At 39.2% G+C, this 25,298-nt stretch overlaps 1 protein-coding gene across 1 annotated transcript; it reads left to right on the top strand.

Moving 5' to 3' along the window:
• Positions 1 to 1,921: 1,921 nt before the first annotated feature.
• Positions 1,922 to 24,846, top strand: SPACA1 (sperm acrosome associated 1). The gene is made up of 6 exons (XM_065911277.1): positions 1,922 to 2,141; positions 13,892 to 13,993; positions 14,738 to 14,844; positions 16,468 to 16,603; positions 22,846 to 22,966; positions 24,690 to 24,846. Exons 1-6 carry the CDS (start codon positions 1,922 to 1,924, stop codon positions 24,844 to 24,846), a joined length of 843 nt encoding a protein of 280 aa, XP_065767349.1.
• Positions 24,847 to 25,298: the final 452 nt, after the last annotated feature.

Raw genomic sequence — 25,298 nt, 5'->3', positions numbered from 1 at the left:
ATCATCAATGAGTGTTGAATTTTGTCAAAGGCTTTCTGTGCATCTATTGAGATAATCATATGGTTTTTATCTTTCAATTTGTTAATGTGGTGTATTACACTGATTGACTTGCGGATATTAAAGAATCCTTGCATTCCTGGGATAAAGCCCACTTGGTCATGGTGTATGATTTTTTTTAATATGTTGTTGGATTCTGTTTGCTAGAATTTTGTTAAGGATTTTTGCATCTATGTTCATCAGTGATATTGGCCTGTAGTTTTCTTTTTTTGTGGCCTGATTTCATTTCTTTCTGTGACAAAACTGGACACACTGATACTAAATACCATCAGGAGGGAAGTGGGGAAGTTACACCTCTAATGTTTCTACTGATTCAAGTGGGAATGCCAAGGTATTCTTGCTTCCAGTCCAATTCAATCTTAGTAAAAGACACCAATCCTTGGGTTAAACCAACATGCAGTTTACTGGATCACTGTCAGAGACTGACTTCTTCAGTTCAGTTCAGTCCCTCAGTCCCGTCTGACTCATGGTGGCCCCATGAACTGCAGGGTGCCACGCCTCCCTGTCCATCACCAACTCCTGGAGTTTAGTCAAACTCATGCCCATCGAGTCAGTGATGCCATCCAACCATCTCATCCTCTGTGCTTCCCTTCTCCTCCTGCCCCCCAATCTCTCCCAGCATCAGGGTCTTTTCCAATGAGTCAACTCTTCACATGAGGTGGCCAAAGTATTGGAGTTTCAGCTTCAGCATCAGTCCTTCCAATGAACACCCAGGACTGATCTCCTTTAGGATCGGCTGGTTGGATCTCCTTGCAGTCCAAGGGACTCTCAAGAGGCTTCTCCAACACCACAGTTCAAAAGCATCAATTCTTTGGCGCTCAGCTTTCTTTATAGTCCAACTCTCACATCCCTACATGACTTTTGGAAAAACCATAGCCTTGACTAGAGAGACCTTTGTTGACAAAGTAACGTCTCTGCTTTTCCATACAGTGTTCTATTATTAGCCTGTTGCCCTTCTAAACATTTTCGTTACTGATCTGAAGGAAACATTTTCCAAACCAAACTTGGGATAAATATATTAAGATAACAAAATCAGCCCCTAAAGGAATCTCAACAAGATTTAAAAAATAGGCCAAAAGCACAGACAGACATTCACAGGGAACAAAGGTTAAGTCCTATATTTGGCTTCAAAAACATCAGCTCTCCGAATATAGAATGGAGATAACTAGTTTGACAATGGTTGCATCCTCCCCTCCCCTCCTTTCCCACGCCACCTGGCATTCTAGCTCAGCGAAGTCCCATGTGGAGCTGACAGCACTGCACAAAATCTTAAAGCGTGAGTACATGCTTGAGGTGCATTAACAACAGTGTTCAGATCAGAGTGTGAAAGTGTAGCCCCTGTATCCTCTACAAATAAAGCCTCGCCTGCAGATACGGATGAAGTTTGGGGCAACCTACTTGACAAAGCTTAAGATGAGTCATTCTTGATAACCACTCAATAGGACACTGAGCATAAGGAATCCGAAGCCAAGTCACAGGGAGCATACCCAAGGGTTCTAGTCAGTCTGGTTTAGAGAGGAGACATCACGCGGTGAGTAGGAAAACTCACCCATGGCGCTGGGCGACGCTTGCCAACTGAGGAAGAGTGAAGGCGTGGCCCCGCCCAAGGCGCCGGCTCGGCCCGGATCGCCGGAAGGGGCGGGGCGTGGCCCGAGCGCCATCGGAAGTGGCCCGCGGGGCGCCATGCTGGAGGCCTTGCGCGTGTTCTATGGGCCGCGCGAGATGGTGACGACCCGTGACGCCCCAATGGTTGCCGGGCCACGGTGCAGGCGTTCGGAGTCTGGCGGCTCCTCTCTTTTACCCACCTCTCGTCAGGAGCGGGCGGCTGCGACTGCGCCTTGGGCAGCCGTCCGGTCCTGGAACCATGAGATCCGGGGGCGCGGGCTGCTCCGCTAGGCTGCTGCTGACGGTCGGCTGGCTGCTCCTGGCGGGCCTCCAGTCAGCGTGCGGGATCAACGTCACCGCGATCCAGGATCCCAGCTTGGCCCGCGAAGGCGAGGGCGAGCCAGAGGGCGACGAGGAGCCCGAGAACGACAGCGAGACGGAGAGCGAGCCCGAGGCTGAGGCCGATGATGATAGAGAGGGTGAGAGGCTCTTTGGCGGGGACCCAGAGGCACCTGTTGAAGGCGAAGCCTTCCCTGCTTTTTGAGGAAGATGAGAATTACCCAAGTTAACGTCTGTTAACTCTCTCGAAAGCTTTCTGGAAAGCAACCCCGAATGTGTACATTATTGCAAACTTAATGGCCCTGCAAAAAAGGATGTGCCAATTCTCCAAAACCTCAGCAAGATAAACAAGCATATGTATAGAAATTGCTACAGAAATACTGCTAAATATTGCTCTGGACAAGGGAATAGATGCTTAATTTTCTAAGGGTAGGAGTCACAAAGTTACCTTCCACCCACTTGCAGTTATGATTTTTCTTTCCCGTTGTGTGTGTTTGTATTTGTTGCTTAGTCGTGACCAACTCTTTGCGACTCCACGGACTGTAGCCCACCTGACTCCTTTGTCCATGGAATTCTCCAGGCAAGAATACTGGAGTGGGTTGTCATTTCCTTCTCCAGGGCATCTTCTTGCTCTAGGGATGGAACTGAGGTCTCCTGCATTACAAGTGGAGTCTTTGCCATCTGAGTCACCAGGGACTTTCCCTCTGTAGCCTTTTTTTTTTTTTTAAGTGCAGATTGCCTGAAGTCTTCCTTTTCATTTTTGCCCTTTGGATTGGAACTCAAGGGAATTCCAAATTCCCCTCACTGTGACACATCTAGATAGACCAAGATACTGACAGAATAGCCCAGAAAACCTCTTAGTTTTGTGCAGCCTCTCTGCAGTGTGATGGAGTTTTAAGTTCAGCTTGTAATCACAAAGGAAGGGTGGCAGTAGAAAACACCTATCAAAGGATCAAACTAGAGGCTTTGTTAAGTGATATACATTTTAAGGAAAGAAGACTAGCTCATATTTGGTACATAAATTTGCCTTATTCTCCTGGATCATTAAGCAATAAAACTTGGCAAGCTGGGATATTGATTAGTTAGCTCACATGCTGGTAGATAAAAGGTCAGCTGCAGGTTTGCAGTCATCTAAAGGAGAATGATTCTCTTCCCTCTATAAATGACCCAGTTGAGGTTCTTTTTAATATCCTTGGCAGTCTCCTGTCTCCTGTACATATCAAGTAGGTGATGTATTTATCAGTCATTCTTTTATAGCCCGATGACAGTGACCCTCAGTGACTAAAGAAATTGAATATCTGAGGTTAATGGTGTAATTGAGGTTTGTGCTACCTTGATAGCTTTACATGTGAGAGAGCTTGGAGAGAGGTCTACTTTGGAAATGTGAAAAGAGGACTAGGGTAGAAAAGACTGTTCTGAAGCATAGTTGCTTTTGTTTTGAAAGTAATTGAATTAGCAATATTAAACTGGTTAAGGGATAGTTGTAAAATGCTAGAGTGTAGGCAGGTGATGGAGTTATAATGCCTTAGATTCCAGTTCAAATGTAGGCAAGTTATTCTCTCAGTTTCTCTGTTTCATCCTCTGAACTTCAGGGAGCCCTTGTATCATTTAATATACAGTTCTATGTGCAGCTGTTTTTGTTTTTTCTTTTTCTTGGGAGAATGAGAATCCAGAACATAATCCAAGATATCTGAGATCTAAACTTTTCCAGAATCATTAATTAAAATTTGGCAAAGTCACTTTTAACCCTCAGCAGACCAGTAAAAGCAGTCATCGTCAGTTATGTATATATATAAAGCTTAAGGTATTTACAAATAACTTGCAAATGTAAGAGTAAAGGGATAGTGAAAACAACCTATTTCAGATTATAAGTTGTTTGTAATAATATGAATTTAAACCTGGAAAGCTCCAAATTTTTTTTCTGTATTTCTTGGTTTTGAAGAAATACATACCCTAATTGGGGAAAGTACTCTGAATGAGTACTGAATGCTCATCAGCTGTTATGCATGAATCTGGAATGTATCCATTTTGTAAATACTGATTCCAGATTTCAAGTACTTCCCTAACAGATTCTAGTTTATCATTACTTTGGTTTGTTTCTGCACTGGCATTATCAAAACACAGTACTTTTGAAATCTATGAAGGCACATGTTTTGTTTAAAAGAAGACTGCCATCATGTTTGTTCCATAGTTTCAAAGATATGGGGAGTATTCTTTCCCAACATTTACATAATAAGACTTGTAAATGAACAAATCATGATGGCAGGTGTGTATATAAAGGTGACCAAAGAAAATAGATTACATAGAAATGAATAAAATTCATTGCAATAATCATTCTAATTGGCACTTATAAATCTAAAAAGAATACTCTCCATATCCTTTTTAACAAAATAATATGGTCTGGCTTATTTTCCCAAAATATTTTAGGATCAAGTTCTTCCTGTTGAAAGCCCAACTAGATGAGAATAGCACATATCCTTCAAAATACAATACTCATTCACTGGTTCTCGAGTGAAGGGAAAATTCATCTAGAATATTTATTTAAGGTACCATCTCTCATTTTGCTTTATGGAGTCAACATCACTGTTAGCATCTAAAGTGTTGCTGTCTCTCTGCGTTTATCTTCTAATTCATCCAATAACTGTGAAAGGTATTCCTCTGTCACTTTTCTCTACCATTATAGACAAACAAGAAAAAGTCAAAAATCTCAACTCTGTCCAATGAAAGCTGAAAATAGACTATGAGAAAGGTACCTTTAGACTTCTTTTGTATCTTCCTGAGAGATTATACAATACATTGGACAAAATAGCAAGAAAACAAAAGATGCTGTAATAGCTGTGATTTATTTCAGTTATGTCATCTTTCCCAGATAGCCCCACCATTCTTCCATTTTATTTAGTCTTTTCTTTTTAAATACAATTGGAAATAATTGATGAGCAATAATGAAATCTATCATTATGGATGATAAAATAACAAAATGTTTCAAAATATAGAAAAACTAAAAACAGACTATGAGAAAGTTGCCTCAAAAATTAAAATTGATTTTTGATGCTATATATCAACAGTTAAAGAGTGCTATCCAGAATTGAAGAGAACGTTTTAGGATCTGGCCGGAACAAAAAAGATCAGGATCATTATCTGCATCATTGCGGATGCCCAGCTTTTGTCTGCATGGTCAAAGACTCGGTGGATTTTTAGGAAACCTTTATCACACTCTTGACTCCTTGTGAACTCTTCACACATCTTCACCTGTTCCATCAAATTAAGATAGCCTGTACAGTATTTTGGGAACAGTTGACTTTTCAGCTGTATGTACAGAACTTTTTAATCCTCTGACATTTCCTTTTGTTAGATTTGCCCATTATTCTACCCTGTCAGTTTTAAATCCAGATTTATTTTCAAAAAAATTTTTTGTCCTTCCTAGTTTTGCATGATCCCGAGATTCCGTCAGTGTGGTATCAGTATTTTCCAAATCATTCATAAAAATGTTGACCAGGACAGAGTCCTCTGACAGGTCACTGATAACACGTGATACCAGCCAGTCAGTTAGCTTCAGCGGGTCTTACTGTTGAACAGTTACACATGAAGCTTAGCTGACCATACTTTTTATTCACAGGTGTATGATGGGAAATTTTGACAAATACCACGCAAGTCAAGATACATAAAATTTCCCAGACCCACTGCTATAGGATTTCCACCAAAGAAGAAAGTCATTGAATGCCCTACTGGACATTCAATAAACAAAGGCAAAAGGAGCTTTAGAAACGATTAGACTGAATCTCATTTTTTTCTAAAGTTAGGAGAACTTAAGTATTAGCAGCTTTCCTAAAGTAGCATAGCAGAGCTGATTAATTATTTTTTTGGAAAGAGGTTATATTTAAGGGTAGTCTAGCACTCATTTGCATACTCTTGTTTTCTATTTTTAAGATTTGGCTTTTAATTTGTATTTCCTAATGTACCAGCAGAACGTATCCAAGCATTTTGAGCAAAAATGTCAATTCAGAATTGATCATCATGATAGTCCAATTTCACAAAGTCAATATTAATTATTTACTTGTATATTCATCAAGTATAAATTTGTTTACTGTATATTCAAGGCACTGTATTTGGTGTCTATAAGTATAGAAGTGTTTATGAAAAATTATAATAATCTAAATAGGAAAAAAATCCTAGACTTACATGAAATTAGTAATTACAAAATGAATGAATGAAGTGTGAGTGAGGGTATATCTTAGGCATGTTTAGAAGGCTAAACGATATACAGAATGCTTGCATATACATTATCACATTTAATTCTTAAAATAATATCAGGAGATAGGTTCTCCTTTCCAAGTTTTACAGAGGGGTTAATTAGGTCTGACTCAGTTTAAGGAATTTGTTCAAACTCAGAATAGCTAATTAGTGGTAGAAGTAGCAATTTGGACTCCAATTTTGATGCATTGTCCCATGTAATAAATGTTGTTGCCTCACAACATCATGCCTTTTAAAAATTACCTTCTAGCACCTCATTTAATTTTTTTTTTTGAGATTGTAGTCCTAATCTGAGTTAGCAAGAATTGATTATATACAGCTAGTAGAATTCATGTCAAATTGCAGAACAATTTAAAAAAGAGAAACATGAGATTTCAAACCAATAATTTTTAACTACTCAAATACTTATATATTCCTTGATCACCCTGCTAAATAAAATGTTGAAATAAATTCTTAGGAGTAACTTACCATCTTAACCTGAGAATGAGTAGACCAATTTATAACATAATTTTAATGAATACTTAACATGAAGGCTTCTGTTTGGATAGAAATAATACACTCAAAATTTTTTGGAAAGTAGAGAATAGAAAAAATTTGGCCCTATAATTGACAGGCTTTTTTTTTTTTCTGACCTTCTATATAACTTTTAACTCAGCATATATTAAACTGATGAAAGGCATTATTTTTAAAATTATGTACAGGTTTAAATATAAATCTTTGTAACTTATTTCCTAATTTAATTCTTTAAATATTTAGCTTTCTTTCGATTTAAACAGTAATATAAGATATACTAGTAATGGCATTGCTTTTCTGATTTAATATAATTTTTTAAATGTCTGCTTCCCATATCAGTGCTTATATCCTCCATCTCCAAGTAAGAGTTTTTCACTTAGAAAAGTTTCCCTATGATTGAATAATGTATTTTTGCATTTATTTTTAGTTTCAAATAGCACGATAGTCAAAGAAGTAGAATTTGGGATGTGCACCGTTACATGTGGTAAGTAACATAGAACAGATAAATAATATTGTAGTGGGGGATGAGGGGACAAAGTGTACTATCATGCATCACTCTCTGATTTCTGTTTGTAATTATGATTTACACACAAAACTCAAACTGATTGCTTTCTAAGGGAGGATATTTTCAGTTCATAACCTCTAAGTCTTATTTTAAGCCAGCTCTGTAATATATACATATTATTATTTTGGGGGGGGCACATAAACTGCTTTCACAAGAGTAAAACTTTATCTCAGAGGTTTGGAAGATTAAAGATATTCTGATGAATCTCACAGATGTCTTCCACATACTGTGTTGGCAAATCTATCAAAAGATTTGCTTTTTTAAATAGTCTATTCTAAATTCTACAGTTTTCCATTTTATATGTCAAGTCTTAGAAAAAAGAGGTATTGGCTTTGTGGGGAAAATAATATTCAAAGACTGATTTATTTTGATCTTTCCTTGAATAGAAATTGGACGTAAAATCTCTTGTATAAGTATTGAATTAAGACTACATGTGCTGTAATAAGACCGTGAGTGCTTAATTGTGTTGGACTCTTTTGTGACCCCGTGCACTGTAGCCCACCAGGCTCCTCTGTCCATGGGATTTCTGAGGCAAAAATACTGCAGTGGGTTGCCATTTCCTTCTCCAGGGGATCTCCCCAAACCAGGGATTGAACCTGCATCTCCTACCTCTCCTGCATAGGCTGGTGAATTCTTTACCATTGCACCACCTCAGACGTAAACGTGTTCACCATAAGTGCCTGAAGGGCTTGTTAAAACATGGATTGTGAGTCCTACTTCAAAATTTCTGACTCACTTAGGCCTTCAATGAGGTCTAAGAATTTATATTTCTAAAGTAAGTTCACAAATGAAGCTGATGCTGCTTTTTCAAAGACCACCTTTTGAGAACCACTATAGAGACATTGCTTTGCCAACAAAGGTCTGTCTAGTCAAGGCTGTGGTTTTTCCAGTGGTCATGTATGGATGTGAGAGTTGGACTATAAAGAAAGTTGAGCACTGAAGAATTGATGCTTTTGAACTGTGGTGTTGGAGAAGACTCTTGAGAGTCCCTTGGACTGCAAGGAGATCCAACCAGTCCATCCTAAAGGAGATCAGTTCTGGGTGTTCGTTGGAAGGACTGATGCTGAAACTGAAACTCCAGTACTTTGGCCACCTCATGCGAAGAGTTGACTCATTGGAAAAGACCCTGATGCTGGGAGGGATTGGGGGCAAGAGGAGAAGGGGACGACAGAGGATGAGATGGCTGGATGGCATCACTGACTCTATGGACATGAGTTTGAGTAAACTCCAGGAGTTTGTGATGGACAGGGAGGCCTGGTGTGCTGTGATTCATGGGGTCGCAAAGAGTCGGACACTACTGAGCGATTGAACTGAACTGAACTGATAGACTAATATGCTAAGAAGACAGTAGATAATTCACAGTGTAATTAAGTTTATTCTGAATAGAGTCTGCCTTGGAAAAAGATAGTGACAGAAGGGAAGAACAAAAACCAGAGGGAAAGAAATCATAGTCCATGCAGATACAGATCAAAACAATATGTATGTTTTTTATTTTTTGGTCAAAAATTATAGCTAAATTGTTTTTATTTGAGATAAAGTTTTAAAAATGATGCTAAAATAGACTTAACAAAATTTACGCTTTTAACCATTTTTAAAATGTGCATTTTAATGAGATTAAGCACATTCATATTGTCATGCAATCATTATTGCAATCCACTCCCAACTTTTTCGTCATCCCAAACTGAAACCTCTGTACCAGTTAAACACTCATTTCCCACTTACCCCAATCCCTTGCAGCAATTATTCTACTTCCTGTTTCTTGAGATAGTTTTAAACCTGTTTTTTACCTTAATTTCTTGGTCAGTCAGAGTCAGAAATGAGAGGAATCTATGTAATAATTTTGTATTTATTCATTTGCAATTTATATTTTTATTCTGCTGCTTGTGAAATCCTCACAGAGAATGATTTTTATGACAATTCTAATAATTGGTATTGTCCTACTCTTTAAAGATGTGCTTCAGAAATTGTATATCTTTACTCAATAAGTTTGGGCCTCCCTAGTGGCTCAGATGATAAAGGACCTGTCAGCAGTGTGGGAGACGCAGGTTGGATCTCTGGGTTGGGAAGATCCCTTGGAGGAGGGCATGGCAACCCACTCAAGTATTCTTGCCTGGAGAGTACCATGGACAGAGCAGCCTGGTGGACTGCAGTCCCTGGGATTGCAAAGAGTCGGACACAACTGAGTGACTAACACACATCCAGCAAATTAGTTTTTGTTTTCTGCTTTTTAAGTTTTTGCCTCCTATGTGCCACGTATTATTATAGGTGTTAGAATACAGCAGTGAACAAAGCAGTGGGAACTCTCTGCCTTTAAGGAGTATATTTTCTAGTAGGGTCAAAGAGATACATAATGTAAAACATGTAATATGTCAGATGGTGGTAAGTTCTAAAAATAAACCATAAAAGGCAATATTTCACATCTATAATATTTTAACTATTAAAAATATTTTCAATCTGTAAAAATTATTTAAAGAAAAAATGCTTTAGTGAAAATTCTGTTGAACTCTCAAAACAATATTTTAGCATTCAAAAAGTTTCCTTTTCTTGGAACACACAAGCATGTTTTTAAGTATTGACTTATGTGTCACATCTACACACATCATTGCAATGAAATCTATTTGGCTAAATAAGTAAATACATAAAATACCTGCTTGGAAAATATTTTAATATATAAGACTAAGACTGTCCCCCTAGAGAAGTACTATTCATAAATTTAAGTGGAGCCATTCTACAGCCATTCGTAAGAATCTCGTTTAATCAAAAAAGACCTTTCCCTGTCCAACCTTCCCCCTCCTTATTTTGTATGGAGGACTCTATTGTTTGCCTCTCAAAGTTTGGTCCACAGGCTAGCTATATCAGCATAACCGGAGAGCTTATGAGAAATTTAGAACCTCAGGACCTACTGCAGGTACTTGTTGCATCATAATTTGCACGTTAGTATATCTCAGGTGTTGTGCATGCTCTCTGAAAATTGAAACATGCTCTTATAAGCCATCTCTTATATTATAAACCAAGAGATTATAAGCCATCTCTTTTATTATAAGCCAAACTCTATACAGTCAGCCAAAACAAGACTGGGAGCTAACTGTGGCTCAGATCATGAACTCTTATTGCAAAATTCAGGCTTAAATTGAAGAACATAGGGAAAACCACTAGACCATTCAGGTATGACCTAAGTGAAATCCCTTAAAATTATATATTAGAAGTGACAGATAGATTCAGGGGATTAGATCTGATAAAGTGCCTGTGGATGGAGGTTCATGACATTGTCCAGGAGACTGTGATCAAAGCCATCCCCAAGAAAAACAAACTCAAAAAGGCAAAATGGTTGTTTGAGGAGGCCTTAAAAATAGCTGAGAAAAGAAGAGAAGCGAAAGGCAAAGGAAAAAAGGAAAGATACATCCATCTGAATGCAGAGTTCCAAAGAACAGAAAGAAGAGATAAGAAAACCTTGCTCAGTGATCAGTGCAAAGAAATAGAGGAAAATGACAGAACAGGAAAGACTAGATATCTCTTCAAGAAAATTAAAGATACCAAGGGAACATTTCATGCAAAGATGGGCACAATAAAGGACAGAAATGATGTGGACCTAACAGAAGCAGAAGATATTAAGAAGAGGTAGAAAGAATACACAGAAGCACTATACCAAAAAGATCTTCATGACACAGATAACCACAATGGTGTGATCACTCACCTAGAGCCAGACATCCTGGTTTGCAAAGTCAAATGGACCTCAGGAAGCATCACTATGAACAAAGCTAGTGGAGGTGATGGAATTCCAACTGAGCTATTTCAAATCCTAAAAGCTGATGCTGTGAAAGTTCTGTACTCAATATGCCAGCAAATTTAGAAAACTCAGCAGTGGCCACAGGACTGGAAAAGGTCAATTTTCATTCCAATGCCAAAGAAACGCAATGCCAAAGAATGTTCAAACTACTGCACCATTGCACTTCTCTCACACGCTATCAAAGAAATGCGCAAGATTCTCCAAGCCAGGCTTCAGCAGTACGTGAACCAAGAACTTCCAGATGTTCAAGCTGGATTTAGAAAAGGCAGAGGAACCAGAGATCAAATTGCCAACGTCAGTTGGATCATAGAAAAAGCAAGAGAATTCCAGAAAAACATCTACTTCTGCTTTATTAACTATGCCAAAGCCTTTGACGATGTTGGAAAATTCTTAAAAGAGATTGGAATACCAGACCAGCTTACCTTTCTGGTAAGGTCAAAAGCAACAGTTAAACCCAGACATGAAACAAAGGGATGGCTCCCAATTGGGAAAGCAGTACGTCAAGGCTGTATATTGTCACCCTGCTTATTTAACTTATATGCAGAATCTATCATGCAAAATGCTGGGCTGGATGAAGCATAAGCTGGAATCAGGATTGCAGGGAGAAGTATCAGTAACTTCAGATATACAGATGACACCACGGTTATGGCTGAAAGCAAGGAACTAAAGACTTGCTTCTTAGTGAAAGAGGAGAATGATGAAAAAGCTGGCTTAAAACTCAACATTCGAAAAACTAAGACCATGGCATAGGGTCCTGTCACTTCATGGCAAATATATGGGGACACAATGGAAAGAGTGACAGGCTTTATTTTCTTGGACTGCAAAATTACTACACATGACTGCAGCCATGAAATTAAAAGACACTTGCTCCTTTGAAGAAAAGCTCTGACCAACCTAAAGAGTGAAAGTGAAAGTTGCTCAGTCATGTCTGACTCTTTGCAGTCGCATGGACTATGCAGTTGATGGAATTATCCCGGCCAGAATACTTCTTGAGGGAATCTTCCCAACCCGTGGATCTAAGCCAGGTCTCCCGCCTTGCAGGCTGATTCTTCACCAGCTGAGCCACAAGGGAACCCCAACTAGGACCAACCTAGATAGTATATTAAAAAGCAGAGACATGACTTTGCTGACAAAGGTCCGTCTAGTCAAAGCTATGGTTTTTCCAGTAATTTTGTATAGATGTGAAAGTTGTACTATAAAGAAAGCTGAGTGCTGAAGAATTGATGCTTTTGAACTGTGGTGGTGAAGACTCTTGAGAGCCCCTTGAACTGCAAGGAGATCAAACCTGTCAGTCCTAAAGGAGATCATTCCTGAATATTCATTGGAAGGACTGATGCTGAAGCTGAAGCTCCAATACTTTGGCCACCTGATGCGAAGCACTGACTCATTTGAAAAGACACTGACGCTCGGAAAGATTGAAGGCAGGAGGAGAAGGGGATGACAGAAGATGAGATGGTTGGATGGCATCACTGACTCAATGGAGATGAGTTTGAGCAAGCTTCTGGAGTTGGTGATGGGCAGTGAAGCCTGGTGTGCTGCAGTTCATGGGGTCGCAAAGAGTCGGAAATGACTGAGTGACTGAGCTGAACTGAAGCCAACTCTAGAGTTCAGCTTACCTTTGTCTTGAGAATGGGTTGTATGATTAACATCTTACAGGGACTGAAAGAAGGAACTTGGTAGGAAGAATATCAAGATGGACTACTCCTTAGCCTGTGACAGCACAGTCTTATCACAGGACGTGTTCGGCATGTCACTGAACCAGCTTTTAACCAGCTTTTATCATCTCTTTCACTTGTGATGTTGGTAGGGCCAACTCAGTGGAGATCTGAGATGGGTCAGTAAAGACTTGATTTCTTATGAAATGTATGGCAATTCTAACAAGAGTTATCACTTTGGAAATGGAGGTTTGGTCATTAAGTCTATCTTGATAAATTTAATACAGAGATTTTTACCAGTCGATGTTAAAAGCATCATTTATGTTACAGTGTAATTTTTGTAATTTCCTCTGCAAGCTCCAACTCCCCCCATTCCAAAGTTCCGTGGTCAAATAAATTTGGAAGATCCTATGTGTTACCGCTTTCCTGCTGTTTCAGTAGTAGACTTTACTAGTTGTAATAAGCACGTTTTATACATCTCTGAAAAGGGAAAATACTGTAATTCTTGACATGCCGTCAATTCTCAAATGCATTCTGATCTCAAAAATGTTAGAATGTAAAACTTTTGCATCTTTGATCAATGAAAGTTTACACATACTAGCACATTCATTTACTAGCATATTAAAAGGTCCTCTAAAATTCTGAGGAGATTCATTTCATTTTAGTTTAATGTATAATTTGCAAATGTAAATAAGCATGGAATCTTTTTTCTTTGCTATCAACCAGAGGAACTAGTGTTTCATGTGACTCATTTTGGAAAACGCTGTTTTATGAAATAATTCAAAATGCCGGTGCTCGCGCTCAGCCACTTCAGTGTATCCTACTCTTTGTGACCTCATGGGCTGTAGCCCCTGGGCTCCTCTCCAGGCACGAATACCAGTGTGGGTACCACTCCCTTCTCCAGGGGGTCTTTCTGACTCAGGGATCGAACCAGGTCTCCTGCATTGCAGGTTGATTCTTTACCTGCTGAGCCCTCACTTAAATGTTTTTACCCTGAATTTAGGAATTTAATTTCTGAAGTTAGGAGAAAAGTTTCAAAATGACCTAGGTGGAAAAATAAAATAACCCTGGAATTCTTTTTTTTTTTTTTGTAACATTTGCCAATTTCTTTTATCAAAGGTATTGGCATTAGAGAAGTTATATTGACAAGTGGATGCCCTGGTGGTGAATCCAAGTGTATTGTACGAGTGGAAGAATGTCGTGGGCCAGTAGATTGTGGCTGTGAGTTGGACTTTATACTGGAGGGAGACTGAGGGGGCAGTGTTTACCCTGGGGAGAGATCCTTAACCTCAGTTTGCCTTGAGTGGAGGGAGATGATCAAAATGATATACTGAAAGGAAATTATAAGAAAACTTAAAATCCCACTTCTCCAGACAGTTATAGGTCTTTCTACTTTTCTTTACACTTTTTCAGTCGTGTCTAAATTTAACATACATCCTCTCTAGTACACTGGAACCTTTGCGCTCAGGTTTTGGTGGCAGCTCTCCTTCAGAGAAATGCTTTTAACCTTTTGGTTGTGACAGTCTTATCAGTAGATGGGTAAACTCTACATTGGGAACTTTGAGAGCCTTTCTGTATCAAATTTCACTAGTCTGAGGTTTCATTATCTCTAAGCCAGAAAGAGGTGGGCAGGGGCGGGGTCGTCCCTAACCAGGAAATTGGCAGCCCCTAGTAAGTATATCTCAAAGTTTAGTAGAGCACTAAGTACTTTGCCCTTACTGTCTCTGCTCTGTAGTTTATTTTGCCAAAGGAACAGACAGATGTGGTGTTTACTTGCCTCTTCGGTGACTTTATCGTTGCATCCATGACGACTCTCTGCTCCTCTACAGGGAGACTTCCAGTAATGTGTCTGCTAACTTCCAGCATGTAATTTCTTTTAAAGTTGGAGGTGACCTTTAAAAGTAGTATTGTGTATTAAGCAGTTCACAAGGCCCATTGGTTTATATGTATGTAATTTTTTTTCAGGGGGTAGACCAATTTCAGAAAGCCTTGAGCGTGTAAGGCTTGCATGTGTTCATACATCTCCCGAAAACCGTTTCAAATATATTTGGAGACTTCTAAGGCCAGACCAGGTGAGTAATGAATGTATGTAATTTGGTGCTTTCCAGTGAGTGATGAGATTTGTTTCCCAGTGCTTGATGACTCTCAGAGCACTTTCTCTTCAAAAGCAGTTTGCAAAAATGAAGTAAACATCATGTAACTTTATTATTATTGGGATTTAAATTTATTTTCATTTCTTAGTAGGTCTAAAAGTTTATATATGTCTTAGGGCCAGCTATTATCAGAACTTAGAAGCATCTATTTTATATAAAGTGTTCTATTTTGGAAGCAAGGTTTTCATTTGTATGTATAATACTTGTATAATGATGACAGTAGCTAACATTAGCTGAGGGCTTATTAAATGCCAGATATACACCAACTGCTAGAGTTTCTTTTACTCATATAACAATCTATGAGGTAATTCCCATCATTATACCCATTTTGCAGAAAAGTACAATTGTTGCTCACTATCCTCAGGGAATTGATTCTAGGACCCCTTCAGACACCAGAATCAGAGATGCTCAATTTTCTTATATAATATGGTGTAGTATTTGCATATAACAGATACTTCCTTCCATATACTTCAAATCATCTCTAGATTATTTATAATGTAAATGATATATAAGTATTTGTAAATGCAATATAAATGCCAAGTGAAGAGTTCAGTTCAGTTCAGTTCAGTCGCTCAGTCATGTCTGACTCTTTGCGACCCCATGAATTGCAGCACGCCGGGCCTCCCTGTCAAACTCCCGGAGTTTACTCAAACTCATGCCCATCGAGTTGGTGATGCCATCCAGCCATCTCATCCTCTGTCATCCCCTTCTCCTCCTGCCCCCAATCCTTCCCAGCATCAGGGTCTTTTCCAATAAGTCAACTCTTCACTTCAGGTGGCCAAAGTATTGGAGTTTCAGCTTCAGCATCAGTCCTTCCAATGAACACCCAGGACTGATCTCCTTTAGGATGGACTGGTTGGATCTCCTTGCAGTCCAAGGCACTCTCAAGAGTCTTTTCCAACACCACAGTTCAAAAGCATCAATTTCTCAGTGTCAGCTTTCTTCACAATCCAACTCTCACATCCATACATGACCACTGGAAAAACCATAGCCTTGACCAGACGGACCTTTGTTGGCAAAGTAATGTCTCTGCTTTTTAATGTGCTGTCTAGGTTGATTATAATTTTCCTTCCAAGGAGTAAGCGTCTTTTAATTTCATGGCTGCAGTCACCATTTGCAGTGATTTTGGAGCCCCCAAAAATAAAGTCTGACACTGTTTCCACTGTCTCCCCATCTATTTCCCATGAAGTGATGGGACCAGATGCCATGATCTTAGTGCAACCAATTCAAGTTTTGCTTTTTGGAACTTCCTGGAAATTATTTTTTTTCTGAGTATTTTTAATCTGTGGTTTGTTGAATCTGCTGATGTGGAGCCCAAAGATACAGAGGGCCAGCCATAGCTGAGATACAGAGAGTAGCTCGTTCTGATTTACACAGTCAGGAAGTTGGTACCTGTTCTGTCTGACTTTAAAATACATGTGCATAATGAATTACTGTCCTAGACTGAGGAAAGTGGCTCTTATTTTGTTATAAGAAATAAATTATTTTCTGATCTTAGGTTTTCATGAAGAATATTGATATCTTTTTTTTCTCTTAAAATAGCAAGCCATTATACTTGCAAATGATTCAGCAATCCTAGAAGTTCAGAGGGATACTCACCCCAAGGCTTTTGAGTGTGAAACGTTGGATAATAATGAAATAGTAGCATCTATTAGATTCACAATCTATACGACGACTGGTAAGTACCCAGCAACATTTTGACTTGCTTATATCTCAGACTTCAGAGAGCATCAGAATAATGTGGTGGTCTTGTGGAGACACAGATCACTAGCCCAGAGCCCATAGTTTCTTCATCTGTAGATCTTGAGTGAGGCTGGCACAAGAATTTCCATTTCTGACAAGTTCCTAGTTGCTATTGGTCCAGAGATCACATTTTGGGATCCACTAGTTTTATACCATTAAGACTTTTATACAAGGTAGTGTGAGTTTCCCTGGTGGCTCAGATGTAAAGACTGCCTGCAATGCAGGAGACCCAGCTTTGATCCCTGGGTTGGGAAGATTCCCTGGAGAAGGAAATGGCTACCCACTCCAGTATCCTTGCCTGGAGAATTCCTTGGACAGAGGAGCCTGGCGGGCTACAGTCCATGGGATTGCAGAGTTGGACACGACTGAATGACTACCATGTCACTGCCCTTCATTATTTTTATTTTCACAAAGTAGAGTCAGATGTACCTCACTTTGGGAAGCTGTTGTATTCCCGAAGAATTCCCAAAGGGCAGTCCTTTAATTTGAATTATATTCTTACTTTTACTTCTTTCGCAGAGGTGAGAATGAATACATAGAATTCTCATGGATGTGTAACAAAAATCTGGGCATGATAACCCACTCTAGCATTCTTGCCTGGAGAATCCCATGGACAGAGGAGCCTGGTGGGCCACGGTCCATAGGATCGCAGTCGGACTTAGCACAGCACACAAAATAAATTAAGAAATATTATGTGAAAATGTATCTTTTAAAAAATTATTCATTTGAAGAAATTTTTTATAAAACAGTAGTGCAATCCTCAATAATCGTCACAAAAGGCAAATCTTAACCTGAACATAATTTTATGTGTTAGAAACTGTGCTTCCTTTGCAAAAAGGGTCCATGTGCATGTCTTTTCAATTTAAACTATGATGTCTTCTATATCCAAATAATTATTTCCTTTTTTGAGTTGCTCTTAACCATTTTTATTGTTGTCATGTCTGTTGTTGGGGGTGTGGGAGATTTGGTCACAAGTTCTTTCGAGGCTCCAGTCAAGGCTCGGGAGACTTTCCCCAGAAAGACACCCACATATACAAATATGGCAAAAGTTACCAGTAATTATACAAGAGTTTGTGGATTTCTTGAGGCTATTTCTTGAGTCCCAAGTAAAGAACTTAAGCTGCAGTCTAGAGATACCATGCAATATGACGCCCTTTATTTAACTGGAAACAAGCTGAGGTATTTTCAAGGTGATTTAAAAAAATAAACTGTAAACTTTCTTTGATGTATTTATTGTTCAGTGTCCTTAAAAACAATGTTTACAGTGAAAGCTAACAACCATAGTCCTATATTGGGATATACTAGGTCTTATTAAAAGAATAATGTCAATAAAAGGACTGAACATCATCAACTAAAAAAGACCTCAGTGGGTCACAGTTCAGGTTAAAGGTTTTGAGAGCCTTTCTCAGCTCATGTCCCAGGCTTGGTCCGTGTTGGGGCTGCTTAGTAGGGGTTAGCTCTTCCTGTGAGTCAGAGGCAGCAGGTGTAAGCTGAGGACTGGGGCACAGCCCCCAACACCGGCGAGTGAGACAGCTGACTTTGCTGTCGTGCGTCTGTCCAGAGCTGGGGCGGTGGCTCTGCAGTCTTAGCACACGCACTGGTCAGATGACAAAGGGTTTTCAGAAAATGTTGGTATCTATCAGTTGCTCTTAAAAAAGACAATTGGGTATACTGCTGTGACAGACCCTTTTGGCTGTTTTAGACGTCAGGCAAATGTTTTGGCTCTAAATGTCCTCACAGTATGGTACTGGCTCGAAACAAATACATGTTTGAAATATTTTCAGAGTAGATACAGTTTAATTAATGAAAATGCCCCATCCGTTCCCTCATATGACAGATTTTTCACTTCCACAATAGTTGTCTTTTATAGTTAGGCATTATTTTGATTGAGTCATGTCCCTCTAAAAAGGTATTTTCCAGTCCAAACTCTTGGAACTTAAGAGTGGGATGGTGTCTGAAAATAGGGTTGTTGCAGATATAATTAATTCAGTTAAGACACGATCTTACATACTAGAGAAGAGTGGGCTTTTAATCCAGTTTAACCGGTGTCCTCATGAGAAGAGGGAAATCTGGACACAGAAGGTGAGAGAGGAGAATGCGTGGAGACTCAGAGACACGTGGGGAGAAGACCGCCATGTGAAGACGGACACAGAGACTGGACTTACGCTGTCACAGACTGAGGGGCATCTGGGGCTCCCGGAGCCTGGAGGGTAAGGGAGGGATCCTTCCCAGAGCCGCTGGCGAGAGCATGGCCTCACCAGTGCCTGGTGTTCACACGCTTATCCTCCAAGACTCTGAGGTAGCAGATATTTCTGTTGTTTTTAAGTCCCCTAGTTAGTGGTACTTTGTTATGGTGGCCCTCAAAAACTAATACAGACACAAGTTTAGTTTTTCTAAAATGTAAGAGCATCAAAATTTCTGACTGTTTTTCATTAAAAAAATTTAAACAGAAATGGAAGCTGTTTTTTATTAGACATAAAAGTACTCTAAGGGACACTTGCAAGAAGAGTACCATTAAAATGAAGCAGAATCTTGATACCTCTCATTTTCCACCCCTCTTGACTAGTATTTCAGGGTAGTGGATAAATGGAAAGAAATTTTGCATTTCTTCCCCTCAAGTTTTAATCCTAAAAGTTTTATTTTTTTTTTTCGTTTGAGATTAAAAATTCCACTGCTTCTATAAGTAAAATTATCAAAAGTTAAAAACTTTTTAAATTTAACAATGTTAGAATATAAATATGATATAAATTGGCTTCCCTGGTGGCTCAGTCGGTAAAGAGTCTGCCTGCAACACAGGAGACCTGGGTTCGATCCCTGGGTTGGGAAGATCCCCTGGAGAGGAGAATGGCAACCCACTCCAGTATTCTTTCCTGGAGAATTCTATGGACAGAGGAGCCTGGTGGGCTACAGTCCATGGGGTCACAAAGAGTCGGACACGACTGAGTGACTAACTTTTTTAACTTGTTTGTCATACTTGGAAGTATTTAGTGAGATTACTAAATTGAGTTTATAGCTCTTGAACTACTAAGAAAAATGGAAAATTATTCTTCACAGTGTTTAAAGAATAGAAAGAAAATCAAGATGAATAAGCAGTTGAGACTGCCTGACTAGGAGACCAAGTCTGTGTTGTGTGTGTGCAGTTAGTCATGTCCAGCTCTTCTTGACTCCATGAACTGTAGCCCACTCAGCTTCTCTGTCCATGGGATTCTCCAGGCAAGAATACCAGAGTGGGTTGCCATTTCCTTTTCCAGGGGGTCTTTTTGACCCAGGGATCAAACTTGCGAATCTTGCATCTCCTACATAGGCAGGCAGATTCTTTACCACTAGTACCACCTGGGAAGCCCCTGTTAGAGTGGTCCTTATCAAAATTAAAATATTAAAATACATAAAACATAACTTTCACAAATCATTAAATTTCCCTGGATGTTGGTTTACTTGTCTGTATAAAAGTTGTATCAGATGATCTTTCTGGACCTTCCACATATGAATCTTTTATGAGTCTATGATTTAGGGACCAGGAAGAGCCATAAGAAAGGTATATGATTCAAAAGTAAGTAATATTTGCTATAAATTGCATTTTTATCAGCTTACAATGTAGCAGTGTTATAATACATATGGTAGACTTGTTTTGTCTCCGTAATAAGGAAGAGCAGACAGATATGGGAGAGAATGCTGATTTAAAAGTGGTGTTTGGATATTGAGACATAATACAAAAATTAGAGATTTGTTACAGTCCTAAATGTATTATTAAAAGCTAAAATCATCAAGCTTAAAAAGGAAAACATAAAAGACTATCTGTATGATTCAGGAGTAGGCAAGTCTTCCCCTTTAGATATGACAAAAACCAGTCGCCATAAAAGGAAATATTGATAAATTAGACTTCATAAAATTTAAAACTTCATATTCCAAAAATGGTATTGGGAAAATTTGACAGCTGCATGCAAAAGAATGAAAGAAGGTCTCTATCTTACACCGTACACAGAAAAAAACTCAAAATGGATTAAAGAGTTGAATATAAGACCTAAAATCATAAAATTCCTAGGAAAAAAACACAGGCAGTAACCTTATTGATATAGGTCTTAGCCATGTTTTTGTAGATTTAACTGCAGAGACAAGCGAAACAAGCAAAAATAAACAATGGGACTACTTCAAACTAAAAAGCGTCTGCACAGTGAAGGAGACCGTCTTCAGAACAGAAGGAGCTTACGGAGTGGAGGAGACATTCGTACATGGCATCGCTGATGAGGGGTTGATAGGCCAGGATGTATAAGGAACTCACAGTAATCAACATTTAAAAAAAAGCCTGATAAAAATCAGGCAGAGGATCTGAATAGGCGTTTTTTCCAAAGACGACATACAGATGGTCAGCAGATGCATAAAATGCATGCTCAACATCACTAGTTGGGGAAATGCAAATCAAAACCACAGATACTACCTTATACCTATTAGAATGGTTGCTATCAAAAAGGCAAAAAGTAATAAATGTTGGAGAGGATGTGGAGAAGAGGGAACCCTTGTACACTGTTGGTGCAGCCACTATGAAAAGCAGTATGGAGAGTCTTCAAAAAATTAAGAATAATACTACCATAGGACACAGCTTTTCTGCTTCTGTATATTTATCCAGAGAATATAACACTAATTCAAAACGACATATGCACCTCTGTGTTCTCTGAAGCATTATTTATAATAGCCAAGATATAGAAGCCACCTAACTGTCCATTGACGGACAAATGGATAAAGAAGATGTTTTATATATTTATGTACACACATACACAAAACAATACTGCTCAGCCAGAAAATGAATGAAATCCTGACATGTGCAACAACATGGATGGACCTTAATGGTGTTATTGCTAAGTGAAGTCAAGTCAGATGGAGAAAGACAGATAGAAAGATTGTTTCACTCATATGTTGAATTAAAAAAAATTAAGACAGAAACACACTCATGGATACAGAGAACCAGGTTGTTGGTTGCCAGAGGGGAAGGGGGTTTAGGTGAAATGGATGATGGGGGAGAGACCGCTTTATGGGGGTGGATGGTAACTAGGCTTGTGGTGGGAGTCACTCTATACAGATATCAAGTCATAATATGTACACCTGAAACTTACACTGAAACATTTAAAACTCCACCTATTTAAAAGGAATCGCTAGACAAATGAAGAGATAAAATCCAGGAAAACAATTTAATAAACCATGTATACCAAGTATGATCAGTTTGGGAAAAGATCCTGTAATTTCTTAGAAAACCAAGCATACCTCTGCCCTGTGACCCAGCAGTTCCACTCATAGGTATTTACCCAAGAGAAGTGAAGTGTGTGTTCACAGAATGACTTGTGTAAGAATGTTCATAGCAGTTTATTTATGATAACCCCAAACTGAAACAGTGTGGGTGTCCATCAGGAGACTGAATATCTGAGGCATACTACCCAGTAATAAAAAAGAAGAAACTACTGATACACGGAACAATTATGCTTGAATCTCTAAAATATTATACTGAGTTAAAAGCCTTACACAAAAGAAAGTATAACAAGTGTTTCCATTCCTATGACCTTCTAGATCAGGCAGGACCAATCTGTGTGAAAAAGAAAATCAGGACCGTGGCTGTGCCTGAAGGTTTGGGCAGGGGTTAGCTGGGAGGGGCTGAGGAAACTTTCTGGAGTGGAGTAATAGTCTGTGTATTTTTAGGGATTTGAATTACATGTGTGTGTTTGCATTTGCCATAACTAAATAAATAACATATTTAAGATGGTTGTTCAATTCAGGGTCCATACGTTTTACCTCAAAAGAAAAAATATAAACAAATATTGAACTCTAGTTAATGATATTCTCTTGAATTCTTAAGAAGTGTGCAGATATTAGCAAATTATATTGAAATGCATCCAACAAATGAGGTGGATCAGTGGATTGATAGAAGCGTGAATAGAAGGATAGCTAAAGTGGTGGTGGTGGTGTCTCGGTGGTGGAAATGCAGGATGTTTATTTCCAGATTCTTTGAACCTTTCTGCATGTTTGTAAAGAACATTTCTAACGTGCAGAGAAAGTTAACTAACACTTTCCACTAATTCTTCCTGTATACTTCTAGAGTTTTTTCCCCAGATACAAACTTCCCATTTAGATGTTCATTTCCTTTTTTTTTTTTCCAGTAGTAATAATCATCACTATGTGTTTTTTCTCTAGAATTACAGATGAAAAGAGCAAGCCAACCAGACACTGATGCAGTCCTAGTTTTTGTGCTGACAATAGGAGTTATTATCTGCATATTTGTGATCTTTGTACTGATCTTCATAATTATAAACTGGTAGGTGAAGAACTGCAACTAAACCATCACCCTTGATAAAAAACCTGCTTGTCTGCCTCTCCCTGTGCAGTGAATCTAAGGCCCTGGCCATTATGCTTCTCATGCAGGTTTCAAGACTGTCCAACTCTCTTCATCCCTCCTGAGACAATCCTGGTTCAAGCTGCCTGATCTCATGACTTGATTCCCAGCCATGAGAGAACTTTTAAATGCAGTTTACTATAGTAGTTGTTAAAGCAAAAATTTTATATAGTAGTTGTTAAAGCAAAAACTTTATTGAATTAACATTTGTGTTGTCTAGTTGAAAATCAGTCGCTCAGTCATATCCGACTCTTTGCGACCCCATGAACCGCAGCATGCTGTTGCCTCCCTGTCCATCACCAACTCGCGGAGTCCACCCAGACCCATGTCCATGGAGTCGGTGATGCCATCCAACCATCTCATCCTCTGCCGTCCCCTTCTCCTCCTGCCCCCAATCCTTCCCAGCAGCAGGGTCTTTTCAAATGAGTCAGCTCTTCACATCAGGTGACCAAAGTATTGGAGTTTCATCTTCAACATCAGTCCTTCCAACGAACACCCAGGACTGATCTGCTTTAAGATGGACTGGTTGGATCTCCTTGCAGTCCAAGGGACTCTCAAGAGTCTTCTCCAATACCACAGTTCAAAAGCATCAATTCTTCGGCGCTCAGCTTTCTTCACAGTCCAACTCTCATATCCATACATGACCACTGGAAAAACCATAGCCTTAACTAGATGGACCTTTGTTGGCAAAGTAACGTCTCTGCTTTTTAATATGCTGTCTAGGTTGGTCGTAACTTTCCTTCTGAGGAGTAAGCGTCTTTTAATTTCATGGCTGCAGTCACCATCTGTAGTGATTTTGGAGCTCAGAAAAACAGTCAGCCACTGTTTCCACTGGTTCCCCATCTATCTGCCATGAAGTGATGGGACCAGATGCCATGATCTTAGTTTTCTGAATGTTGAGCTTTAAGCCAACTTTTTCACTCTCCTCTTTCACTTTCATCAAGAGGCTCTTTAGTTCTTCACTTTCTGCCATAAGGGTGGTGTCATCTGCATATCTGAGGTTATTGATATTTCTCCCAGCAACCTTGATTCCAGCTTGTGGTTCATTCAGCCCAACGTTTCTCGTGATGTACTCTGCATATAAGTTAAATAAGCAGGGTGACAGTATACAGCCTTGACGTACTCCTTTTCCTATTTGGAACCAGTCTGTTGTTCCATGACCAGTTCTAACCGTTGCTTCCTGACCTGCATACTAGTTGAAAATAATCACAACTTTAAAACGTGGTTGTTATAAACAACTAGTTCATCATAATACCTAATACCTACATGAGTATCACCCCCTGGTACCTCAGAGGGCTCATCTACTATCACAATGCAGGTGATGCACTGCAAAATAAAAGTAAATCCTAACCAAGGAGGCACTTCTATGGGTTTCCCTGTGGCTTAGCAGTAAAGAAGCCATCTGCCAATGCAGACCTGGGTTCAGTGCCTGGGTGGGGAAGTTCCCTCAGAGAAGGAAATGACATGCCATTCCAGTCTTACCAGGGTTATCCCATGGACAGAGGAGCCTGGCAGGCTACAGTCCACGGGGTTGTGGAGTCAGACACGACTTAGCAACTGAACAACAACAAGGAGGCGCTTGTTGTTAGAAAACTAAAGTTTCAGTTTTCATTTCAAAAAATATTAAAAAATTTTTTTCTTCCAGGACGGCAGTCAAAGATTTCTGGGGGGCAAAGGCCTCGACAACTGAGATACAGTCTGAGCTGAGTTCAATGAGATACAAAGATTCAACTTCTCTTGACCAGTCACCAACAGATATACCTGGACATGAAGATGATGCTTTAAGTGAATGGAATGAATGATGCACGCATGATGTATAACAAACCAAAGGAGACTAGAGCATATCAGATTCATTATTATAAAAATATATAGTTAACTACTTTAACAGTACTGTAAGTGGTTTGTTATAGTCTGAAGGTAATACAGTATGGGAAGGGGATTTTTTAATCAGTGCATCTTGGTGGTGCTGTTATCAAAAGTTTTAAAATTTGTTCTCAACGTTTACCATTCCAGATAATCACTTTATCTAGAGGTACATACACAAAATCTTTCAAATAAATTTTTAATCGCTCTGATCACTTCTAAGGTGATTTGCCTGTTCTGTCCTCAACAAGAAAAAAAACCATAGAGAAGGTACGTTGCATATTAGAACTTCTCCTCACTGGAAGCACTGGATTGAACTTGCTTAAAGCAAACCAAATTTTCTCATCCCTGAAGGGCAGGAGACATGCAAAGCATCACTTTTAAGACATAA

This window comes from Muntiacus reevesi, chromosome 19 (assembly GCF_963930625.1).
Source record: "Muntiacus reevesi chromosome 19, mMunRee1.1, whole genome shotgun sequence".
NCBI lineage: Eukaryota > Metazoa > Chordata > Mammalia > Artiodactyla > Cervidae > Muntiacus > Muntiacus reevesi.
Note: the sequence above shows the minus strand (reverse complement) of the source record. Positions and strands in the feature narration are given on the sequence as shown.

Excerpts from the sequence above, each read along its gene's own strand:
- SPACA1 (XM_065911277.1), top strand. The coding sequence starts at position 1,922 with ATGAGATCCGGGGGCGCGGGCTGCTCCGCTAGGCTGCTGCTGACGGTC. Across the intron at positions 13,994-14,737 it reads TGGGCCAGTAGATTGTGGCT|GGGGTAGACCAATTTCAGAA; the intron begins GTGAGTTGGACT and ends ATTTTTTTTCAG. Across the intron at positions 22,967-24,689 it reads ATCTTCATAATTATAAACTG|GACGGCAGTCAAAGATTTCT; the intron begins GTAGGTGAAGAA and ends TTTTTCTTCCAG.